Source organism: Sorex araneus, chromosome 9 (assembly GCF_027595985.1).
Source record: "Sorex araneus isolate mSorAra2 chromosome 9, mSorAra2.pri, whole genome shotgun sequence".
NCBI classification, from domain to species: Eukaryota; Metazoa; Chordata; class Mammalia; order Eulipotyphla; family Soricidae; genus Sorex; species Sorex araneus.
The window spans coordinates 20,934,584-20,946,488 of record NC_073310.1 but is presented as its reverse complement, the minus strand read 5'-3'; the positions used below and the strand labels follow the sequence as shown (position 1 = coordinate 20,946,488).

General features: G+C 42.4%; 1 gene segment (V, D, J or C); it reads right to left on the bottom strand.

The window, feature by feature from the left end:
- Positions 1-696: 696 nt before the first annotated feature.
- Positions 697-1,226, bottom strand: LOC129407051 (immunoglobulin lambda variable 5-37-like). The segment is given in 2 exon segments: positions 697-1,063; positions 1,171-1,226. Coding segments are annotated over 2 exon segments (423 nt in total).
- Positions 1,227-11,905: the final 10,679 nt, after the last annotated feature.

Genomic DNA, 11,905 nt, shown 5'->3' with positions numbered 1-11,905 from the left:
TCTACCTTCAAGATTTAAAAAATTATATTTCTGCATAAGAATATTTGTGAAAATTGTATCTCAGCACGAGACATGAAATCCTTGTGTGAGGCTTTTACTAAGCTGTTGCTGGAAGTTAACCTCCATTGTTAATGTTTTTGTTAGTGGAGATCGGTTGGTTTCTACTTTACATGCCATCCATCTACTACTGGCATATCAGTGATGTAGGTGATGGACGTGCATTTGCTGCTGCATGCTCTAGAAACTCAAGAGCTCTTAGCTGGGCTGTCCGGTTGGAGTTCAATTTTTAACTGGAATGTGGTTTTAGGGGAGTGACTGCAAGGGTTTTGTTTGGCAAGAGCTGGCCCACCCATCCCCCTCCCGGAGCTCTCAGTAAGGAATGGGTTTTTGAGACTTTTTTGTGTGTGTGGCTAGGTGAGTTCTTTAGAGATTTGTTTGAGTCTCTGGAATAAGTCCAGTAGATGAGGAACTTACACAGTTATGGAGGTGGGACGTGAGTGGCTTTTACAATTTAATTAGCTGAGTAAAATTTTGACCTCTGCATGAGTTTCTTATTGTTATTGAAAGTTCATTAGAAGTTTTAAATTCAACTACATTGCATAAGAAAATGCTGGATAGGTCAATATGAAAGAAAAATTACTTCCAAATAAAATTGCTATATGCTAAAGTAGCTTTATGTTGGAAGAGGGTCATTATTTAAGTTTCAAAACAGACGAAAGTTTTTGTACCACTTCCTCTTATGCCTGTGTCACTGTGATTAGTACCACTGTCATAAATCATACAGTAATAGTCAGCCTCATCCTCAGGCTGCAGCCCAGAGATGTGCAGGAGTCCCGCATTGGCTGAGGTGTCTTTGGATCCAGAGAAGCGATTGGAAACTCCAGATCCCAACTGTGTACTTGTGTAGTAATACAGCAGAAACCTAGGAGAGTTCCCAGTCTTCTGCTGGTACCAGCGTACTGCATAGCTGCCAACACTGAAACCACTTCTGAGGGTGCAGGTGAGTCTGGCTGCTGTTCCAGGAGATGCAGAGACTGAAGGCTCCTGAGTCAGCACAGGCTGGAGAGGGACCCTGCGAAGAAAGACTTGCATTATCTTCAGGCAAGAATCAGGTTAAACTCATCAATACTATGAACAAGGAGGAAGTTCTACCAGGCAGCTTCTTGAGTCCTAGCCATACCTGTGCAGTGAAAGAGGAGCGTGAGCAGGAGAGCAGTCCAGGCCATGGTGCACACCACCCTCTGATCCCACAGTGGGCACTGGCTGCCCCACACCTACTTTTCTCCCTCTGCCAGAGGAGGAGCTGTCCATGCAAATCAGTTAAATCTAATAACTTCCCATCTCCTGCTGTTCATGTTGATGGGGCTCAGTTCACACTCCAGACAGAATGGACAGAGTTTTGAGGGGTGTTTTGGCAGGAAGCACCTGCAGAGAACACACAGAGGTCCTAGCCCAGAGTACACAAGAGCTGAATCCCACTCATTGTTCACAGGCCCAAACCCCAGGACTGGTTTCTCTGAGTTAATGGCCCTCACTTAGCAGCTGTGCTCAAAAAGGAAGGGAGTTCCACAGCTCCCTCTATTGGCTATACTTGAAAAGAATAGAAAAAAAACCCTGATTTTTTGTATTATTGAGTTAGTGAAATGCATATTCATCTAGAAAAATACAAAATTGGCTGCATTTGAAATAAAACAAATAAAATATTAGTTTTTTTCACAACCTATGAAAAGTTATTATGTAGGCATTCCATAGAATGGCTTACAATTCAGATACTTTCTCAGAAAATTTCAAGATGTTAAATTTAAAATTTTTTTCACATCACATAAATTTTCTTCATCTACTATTTGGGCCCACATCTCGCAGTGTTCAATGTTTGCTCCACGATCTGAACTCAGGAATCACCCTGGGACTATTTGAAGTTCCTGGGTGTTTATGTGCAGGGCAAATGCTCTATTACTATGGCGCAGTCTACATACATTTCATAAAAGGAAAATATTCTAATTCTTGTGATATAGTTATAATAGTGGTAAATATAGCTTACTAGTATTTATTCAATTAAGAAAATTATGCAAAAGTTATATTTTAATATAACTGTTATGAATATATTTTTTAAAATTCTAGTGAAAGATTTACAAATTGGTTAAAAGGACAAATTAGTATTCATTGCAATGACACATGTTTGACCCTTGTTTACATATCTTAAAGTGATATATCATATTAATACTTGAATAAAATTATTTCTCACAGTTGACTCATGATCAAATTCAAATAAATTCTGAAAATCCAAAATAGAAATTTACACATGAGATTATGACTTAGCTCTCCTTCTCTCTCTGTCTCTCTCTCACACACACACATATTACACAAACTCATGCATATACTATAGATAGACTTCATGATATGGCCGAGACAAAGATGAGCTTAATTTTCATTATTATTTCACATTATTATGAAAGTATTAGAAAATAGCATAAAATAAGTGATGGGAATGGTATAATTTGGTAATGTATGAATGGAAATGTGCTTCTTTTTTGCATTTGTTCCTTTGGCCAGCTGCATGAATTTTATATGTTATAAAGAGCCATTAAATGTAGGCTAGTTTCATGTCTCTAGACTGAACTAAGCCATAGCCCCACGCCTGCCGAGGAGGGGAAATATCCTTCTTTCTCAACTTTCCCCCCCTGCCCCCCCGCCATATTATGAGGACTATTAAGCAGGCACAAACTTGGGGCCGAGGGAAGGAGAAAAAAAAAGAGTTATGTACTTGGAACAGCGGGATTTTGTATCTCTTCATTCTCAGTAATGGAAAACTAATTATCAAATGCTTCCTTGGCAGTAGGGCTGTCTTTTTTGGGGGGAAACTCCAACAACAATAGTGAGTTTTGTGTTGAAATATGGAATGTAATCAAGGTAAACAGAAAATGAAGTGAAATTTATCACTTACGCAGGTGGGGGTGGGGGGCGGGGGGTGGGAGGTATACTGGGGTTTTTGGTGGTGGAATATGGGCACTGGTAAAGGGATGGGTGTTTGAGTATTGTATAAATGAGATATAAACCTGAGAACTTTGTAACTTTCCACATGGTGATTCAATAAAATAAATAACAAAAATAAATAAATAAAAATTAATTAATTAATTAATAGATTTAGGCTAGTTAAAAAAAATTAATTCCCATCTCCCCACCCTTCCAGGATCCTGGCTGTCATGTCCACAAACTGCTCTTGGCATATTTGTTTCCACACTTTGCACCAGGCTGATTTCACTACGGAGCCTGGAGCAGGCATCCTCTCTCCGCCTGCCCCAAAGGAAGCCCTGCAGCTGCAAACCTCCAGAACCCAATCCCTGTCACTCTTGTGGTAGATATTCATAGGCTTGTCCTGGCTTGGCCCCCCCACACACAAGAGAATAAATCTGCTGAAAAACCCAGGTATGTGGGACCAGTAACTGAAAACTCCAGCCCTCAAGAGGTGGGAACTGGCCTACCCTTTCCCATCTGCCTGCCCTTTAAGGGTCCTGACTGTCACACCCACAAACTGCCTCTGGGTGCCATTTAAGCTCATAAATGGCCCTGATCCAGAGACTCACAAATGAATCTCTGAACCCAGCAGCTCACTGCAGAATGTCTCCGGACCCCATTTATTTAAAGTTTTAGAGTTCTGGGAAACGGTGACCATGCATCATCTCATATTATTCTTCTTTTTTAACTCTTTTGTAGAAATACTGTGAGATAGGATCTTATAGATATTGATACTACTCATAACAAATAATACAAAATAAATTATCTTGCATTTGCCTGTGGGGCAGGCCTGAGTGGTGGTGGGAAAATTCGAAAACATGGTGATGGGAAGGTGTAATGGTGGTGGGATTGGTGTTGAATATTGATGGAATCAATTATTGTGAACAACCTTATGAAAATAAAATTTTTTAAAAATGTTAAATGCCCTTTTGGACCCTGCTGTGGAGCGAGCATGATGGAAGAGCCCAAGGAAGCGCCCTTGGACTCCAAGCAGCCCACTGAACTAATTCCGGCATGGGACCAGAGACCCCACGGTGCGCTGAAACAGTGGGAACCGGGCATCCCACAATTCTTTTAACCTCTCTCTCTCTCAACTCCTCCCTCCTGAGCACAGCGCAGGATCCGTGGTTTTTCTGAGCGCAAAATGGAGACGCCGAGCCTCTCTCTAGGCTTCTCCATCTTATGAGCACCATAAAAGGGTAAAAGTTTGTAGTGATGTTATTTCTGGTTGTACTTTCCCTGGACTTTATACAGAAACCCAAAACCTAATGTCATCTTAGCATCAGCAATATGTAATATGTCCCTTTTTAATGGGTCGGACTTTTGTGGGAGATCCTAACAAGAATAGTAAGTCTGTTGCTGAAATATTGAAGGCAATCAAAGTGGTAGCCATCTCTCTAGACTGAACTAAGCTATATCCCCACGCCGACTGAGAAGAAATTTTCTTCTTTCTCGGGAAGAAACGCGGCGTGTCGTCAACTACAGTGTGATGTCCATTAAGCAAACAGACCTGGTGGCGTGGGAATGGGATATAAGGGGAAAAATTATGTACATGGAACAGTGGGACGCTGGTGGAATCTCGAGCCGGAGCCGAAACCAGCGCAAGACCTTCGGTTCCAGAAACTGCTTGCAGACACTCTACTAGTCTATCAACTAAGCCAGAGCCCCACGCCTGCCGATGACGGGAAATAACCATCCTTTTCGGGTTTTTTTCCCTTGTCAGGCAGCGTGGCGATTACTAAACAGGCGTGAACTCGGTGGCGCGGGGCAAGGGGGAAAAAGAAAAGTTATGTAACAAACAGCGGGACTTAATATCTCTATATTCTTAGCAGTGAAGAACTGTTGGATATCATTGGTTTGTCCTTTCCCCCTTGCCACTAGGAGCTTAGTTTATCAGTCACACCCATCAAAGTGCTCCAAGTCACTCCCATTCCTTTGTTTATCTGTAACCATTTCTACCAGTTTATCTGCTCTTCCCTTAATCAAACTCTGTTAATTGGTAAGGTCAGAACTTTCTAGGACACTGAATATTATAACATTGCCTTTCTCTCCTCTTTATGCCTTTTGAATAATTTACTTTAAAGCTATGTCTTTTTTGTATAGACACAAGAAGACAATATTATGTTTTTATAACCTAAGACTTAATTGGCCTCGAATATTATTCCCTTCTGGGCATCTGCTTTCTCCACTTAAGCCTCAGTTGCCCTCAGTTCCTAGCACCCCAAAGTAGGGTCCCCGACGTGGGACGGGAAGGATCCAGGGCAAGCGGTGAGTTATGTGCTACCCTGGCATCGAGATGGGCCTGGCCAAAGTGCCTAATTCTTAACTATAAGTTAAGAGCTTGATCATAGACAAATGCTGTCATGATCCAATAGTAATTATGAGACTGGGACCCTGCCAGGGATAGGAAAGACTGATCTGGCCTGAGCACTGTAGTCTGAGATTGAGATGGCCCCAGGAGAGCAATTCTATAAGCTTTAATGCATCTCTTATTGTGTCCATACAAAGTAATTAATATTATGAATTCTTATATGTTTGCTGGCTGAGGAGAAGAGAAACACATTCATGGGACTCTGCCCTTGGGTGGATCCTCCTGCTGAAAGAGAATTAAGTCCTAGGAGAAGCATCCCCTGAGGGAAAAGAACCTTACCCTATTGCTGACCACACCTATGTGTATGCCCCAACCCCCTCATGCTGTGGAGATTTAACTAGGCTGTAAGAGTGGGTTGGGGGCCAGATCCACGGGGCGAGATCCACGGGGGCCAGATCCATGGAGGCCAGATCCACAGATCGAGAGAGAGACCGAGAGCCGGGAGAGAGGCAGAGAGAGAGAGAATGAAGTAGGATGGGGGAGAAAGAAGCAGGAGGAGAATCAGAGGAGAATGGAGATGGACATGAAATAAACCGATCGAGCAACCAGTTTGGCCTTCTTCCTTCCTTCACCTGCCTCGCCACCTGCGCGCCCTTTCTTTTTATTTTTGTGTTTTACACAGAGAACTATCAAATGCCTCCTTGGCAATAGGACTGCTTTCCTTTTTTGGGGGAAACCCCAACAACGGTAGTGAGTTGTGTGTTGAAACATGGAATGTAATCAAGATAAGGCATAAACGAAGTGAAACTTATCATGTACAAGGGTGGGGACTGGGGAGGTGGGAGGGGGCGGCAGGTATACTGGGGGGGTTGGTGATGGAAGATGGGCACTGGTGAAGGGAAGGGTGTTTGAGAATTGTATAACCGACATAATCCTGAGAACTATGTAACCCTCCACGAAAAATTAATTAATCACCATGATTGTAAAGCTCTATACAACATTCCAATGACTGAGAAATAGTACAACTTGTAGGGCACTCCTCTTGCATGTGGACAACCTGGTTGGAACCTGGCGCCATATGATCCCCTGGGCCCCATCAGAGGTGATCCCTGAGCACCAAGCTAGGAATAAGGTCTGATCATTTTTAGGTGAGGCTGCCAAAACAAAAACGTAATAATTTAAAAATAAATAAAATATTCAAGCTGGTGTGTCCACTTCCCTCCAGTGTACTCCCTTCTCCCAGAGACCCTGTGGTTAGATTCCTACTGAAGACCAGTTCCCAGTTTCTGTAGCCTTTGGCCATTAGGTATTCCACTACTGTGTTTCTTTATATCTGCACATGAGAGAGATCATTTGTGTCTGTCCTTCTGCTTACTTCAATCAGGATGTTGCTCTCTGGATCCATCCATGTAGCAGTTAACTTCACAATCTCATCTTTTCTTATAGTTGAGTTGCACACAGGGAAGAAATCCCTGCCCTGAGATGTCTTTGATCAAATTTACCTCAGCAAGCAACTTTTCACAACACTTCCCAGACAGGAATTATTAATGGAACCCGAATACACAGTTACTACTGGTGTGTTTTGCTGAAGAAGATTCATCTTCCTGCAGATTCTGACAGTGAGGATGCAGAGGTTGATCCCTGAGTCAGCCAGAGGTTGATCCCTGATTCTGAAGGAATAAATAAGAAGTCCTCCAGCTTCAGAGTCCCAGGACAATACAAATATAGTGTTAGCAGAAGAAATTATGTGCGTGAGAAAGAACATACAGTCCATCTTCACTCAGAGAGACATTCCCTCAGAGACCTTAGACTGAGTGGGCCTATAGAATTATTTATTATCTCACTGATGACAGTGTTTCTCCAAGGAAATCATACTGCAGTTGACTAGGTTAGGCCCACTGAGATTCTGAACCTGAAAACTGATAAACATCTCAAAGATGCTTCCAATGAGCTTATTTTGGACCAGAAGAAGAAACTTGGACTTCATCAGTTCGCTTGACAAACTCAAAAAATTCAAAGACATGGACATACACAAAGAAGTGAGAAAATTCTTTTTTGGGAATTGTCAGAAGAAGAAGAGGCATGAGCTCTGATGTGTCAGAGACGTGAAGAAGAAAGAGCTCAGACAAAGAACAAGAAACTTGAATTTATTTATCCCTTTCACCTGGGTGGAAAAAAATAATGGTGGCTAGACAATAAAGTCAGCTAATAATAGCAATATACTCAGATTGTAACCTATAGAACATCAGGGTCCTAAGTGATAAAATCAGATAGAGATTCCTGAAGATCAATCAATACATACATTGATTGATTAGATACATATATTTATTTTGATCCAGAGTTCAGATATGAGGGAATAATCTGAAAGCAAATTGCAAATCAAAGTAGTGCATATTCAGAACATGTAAACTGGGTAAGAGTCAGAGATCTGGCTCCTGAACCGTTCAAGGTTTTCAACCACTGTCCTGCCTGTGTGTGTGTCACTGTGAGAGTTCCAACTGCAGCCAGCCAAGGAAAAAGAGTCAGCCTCATCCTCAGGCTGCAGCCCAGAGATGAGCAGAATTCCTGCATTAGCAAAGGCATCTTTGGATCCAGAAAAGCGAGTAGGGACCTCAGGGCCCGGGCCCTTTTGTGGGTCACTGTGCTAGTTCAGGAGATACCATGGAGGACTTCCTGACTTCTGCTGCTGGCAGCAAACCCTGTAGTTTCCAACACTGTATCCAATGAACAGGTGCAGATAAGTCTGGCTTTTGTCCCAGAAGATGCCGAGAGGTTTGGCTGAGTCAGCACAGGCTGGGCGAGGGAACCTGCAAAGACACTCATAATTCTGGGAACGAGTCAGAGTCTGAATCATTAGTTTTCTAAGCAAAATTTCTAAGCTCTCTCTCGCCGCCTGCATTTGGTGCTCTCCAGCTGCTTCTCCACCCGGGATGGCTGTTTCCTTGGATAGATGAAGGAAAAATGATGGACAACCTGTTGCCAAGTTGCCATTTATTCAATCCCTTGTCTCTCCCAGCTCTCTCCAACCCTCTCTCTCTCTCTATGTCTATCTCTCTGCTGTTTCTATCTAACCATGCAATTCTTTCTTCCCGCTATATCTGTCTGCTCTATCTCTGTCTACTTCAATCAATCCATCAATCCATCCATCCATCAATCCATTTCTCTCAAGAATCCCCCTTTCTCCCTGCAGTCGCTCTTTTTTACCCTCTCACCACGCCTCCCCAACCATGCCTCCCCACAGGATGCATGATTAAAAATGTTTTTTCCAGACTTCTTGACCACCAGCAGCCCATGAGGGCAAAACAGCGTTTAGGTGTGTTTCTCCTCTCCTTAGACCTGCAACTTAATTAGCATCTTTAATTCTTCTAATATTTACCATTCTGTATAGACACAGTAATAGACACTTTTGGGCTTATAGGGTGACTCTCCTGGAGACATCTCACCACAGACTCAGACTACAGTGCTCAGGCTGGATCAATCATTCCTAACCCCAGCAGGGTCCAAATCCAGTTATTAGTTTGGGATCATGGCATAATTTGTTTTAGACCAAGCTCTTAACTTATAGTTAAACATTAGGGCACTTTAGTGCCGCATTGGAGGCTCTTTCAGGATCAGGGGAATGAGACCCATCATTGTTACGTTACTGGTTTTGGCATATGAATACACCATGAGGAGCTTTCGAGACTCTCCCATGTGGGCAGGAAACTCTCGGTAGCTTTCCAGGTTCTCCTAGAGGGAGAACTAGGCTACAAGATGTCCGGGAGATTGGTTTTATAGTCTCTGGATGTTGGCTGTTGGTGGGAGTCCACAGTGCCAGGGGCAGTCTCTGGCTGTGACCGCCTAGCTACTGGAAAATGGGAAATCTGGGCAGAAGAGACCCAGTCCCAATCCGAGCAGACTTGGAGGTCTCAGCCCCAGTCCCACACACCTGGGTTCCTCTGCTGGTTCCTTCATGCGTGAGGCTCATCCGAACTTGTGGAGAGGGGCCTTGAGCATGGCTGTGGCTAGGCTCCGGAGGTCTTCCTTCAGTCACAGGACCTCTGCTCGGAGCGGGAAGGGAAACTGAAGTCCGCCTCCTCTGAGAGACCCCTTGGAAGACAGGCAGGCTAGGGGACAAGAGACTCCCTGCAGGGGAACAGTATAGATTAATTAAAGATTAGTAATTTATCATTGTCCGGGCTTGGGAAAGAGGGTTTCCTTTGTGTATGAAAACTTTGAAGGAGTATAAGCTTTGTTCCTTTGTAGAGACATTAGAGACCCTGGGCACTTATTTCACCAGAAACTACACGGAGTCCATGTAACCATTCATTTTCCTTCTCATTAATCTTTGCTTTCACCTGCCTTACCACATGCCTTTGTTCTGCATGTACTGCATTTCTTTTGTTTTTGTGTAATCATTACTTGTCCTGAATAAATCTGTCTCTTGGCCATCATTCAGTAGCTTGTGTCTATAATAATCAGCCACAGGTAGTATTAGAATTGGTTCCTTGTACCAGGTCACCAGTGCAAATCCTTTTCTTGTAATAAGCAATATGAAGTAAATTAGTTTGTGCGTGTTAAGAGGGCAAGCTTGAGTGGTGGGTTAGACACATTGGTGGAGGGAAAGACACACTGATGGTGGGATTGGTGTTGGAACATTGAATGCCTGAAATAACTGTATTATGAATAACTTGGTAAATCATGAGTCATAATAAAGAATAAAAATTTAAATTTAAAAATTAGTGTAAATTCAAGGAACATTTCAAATATTCCTTGAGTAAAATTGAGTAAAATTTAAATCTAAATGCATGGAGATTTACAGCAACTGCATAGCAAGATTCTTCATAGACCCAAGGTAACAAGGGCAGGTTTATGTACTGGTTTCACATCTAAATGTGTCAGTGTGTAAAGCACCACTGTATACCAGCGAACAGTAGTATTCAGCCTCATCCTCTGATTGGGCCCCCGAGATTGTGAGGGCAGCTTTGTTCCCACGGATGGAACCTGAGAACCGGGCCGGAGTCCAGGAGTGTTTTTTGTTTGTGTCATAAATCATAGTTCTGGGAGCTTGACCAGACTTCTGCTGGAACCAGTATGGATAGTGACCATCAGTGACGGCTCCAGTGCTGGAAGCACATGTGAGAATGACTGTCCCTCCCGGGCTCACGGCCAGTGAAGGCTCCTGAGTCACCACAGCCTGAGAACTGGACCCTGAAATGGAAACAGAAGCCTGTCAGGAATGAAAATAGAAGTCAGAGAAATTCCCCAAAATTTGGTCACTGAAATCTCCAGGAACCTGGGCAGTGAGTAAGGACAAGAAGAACGACGAGGAGGAGAGGAGTCCTGCTCATGCTGCAGACTCTCAAGGACATTCTGGCCACACAGCTGACACAGGACTCTGGGGCCTCTTTTATGTCCCTCTGACCCAGGGGGAAGGGTTTGTGTTGTGGGTTCTTGCTGCAAATCTGAGTCACTTAGCATAAATCCCCTCCCCAATACTGTGTCTTTAAGGCAACACTGAGTCTGGGTTGGTTTTCAGCTGGTTTAGTCCCTTGGGAGGAAGCACCTGTTGGTACTTCTTCAGTCTGGGCATGCTACAGGCCTTGTTTTCTTCAAAAGCAACAGTGCCCCCTGCTGATATCTCAAGATAATGTTTAGTGTATTTTAATTATTCAGAGCAAAGTGGTTTTGTTTATGTGTTTTTAGTCTTTTAAAAGATCCTTTTTCATCATGTAAAACCAAATTCTTATTTTTGCTTTTGTTTTTTTAATGGAAATCATTCAACATATTGCCAGGATTCAACTCATTTCCTTCGAATACTGCTTAGTACCATCACTCTGACTCAGTCTTTACTAATCCTTGTTACTATTTCTTTAGTTCTGTTCAATATCCTCTTCAAACTTTCAGTTCTGCCTAAGTGTCTACCTATCCTTGCACCCATTTATCAATGATCACTTATGTAATTACCTCTTTCTTTGTACTCATAACTCATTTTACTTTGAAGCATTTTTTATTGGTTTTGGGTGTTTATCAAGGTGACATCATGTTTATTGTCAAAAGTCTTTGTCTTGGTTTGAGCTATAGTTTAGTGGAGAGAGTACCTCCCTTGCATGTGGCTGAATAGGGTTCAATCCCCAGTATCTCATACTGTCTTCCAGGCTTGCTAGGAATGATTCCTGGCCACACAGCCAGGAATAAGCCCTGAATACCACGTGGCTAAAAAGGTTTACAGGCTAGTATGAGATTGCATGCAGTACAAATATTAGATATGGCAAGTATTTAAAACAGGCAGAAGAAAAAAGAATACATTTTAATTCTTTTCTCTATGTTCTTGATGAGGATTTTTTCTGTAAAAATTTTAAATTTACAGACAAAATGCAAAGAAAATAGAAATTTCTTACATATGTTTTGATTTTTACCTATAATTAGGTATTATGTTAATCTTGATCATTTGGTTACTTTAGTTGCTGTTACAATTTCTCCATCTTTTCATTTTCAAATAGTTGTCAATGCACTGAACTTGTTCTATTCTATTGTGTGATGATATCTAATTTAGTTTTTACTTTATAATTCCCTAATTATATAGGTCATAAGTTTCTG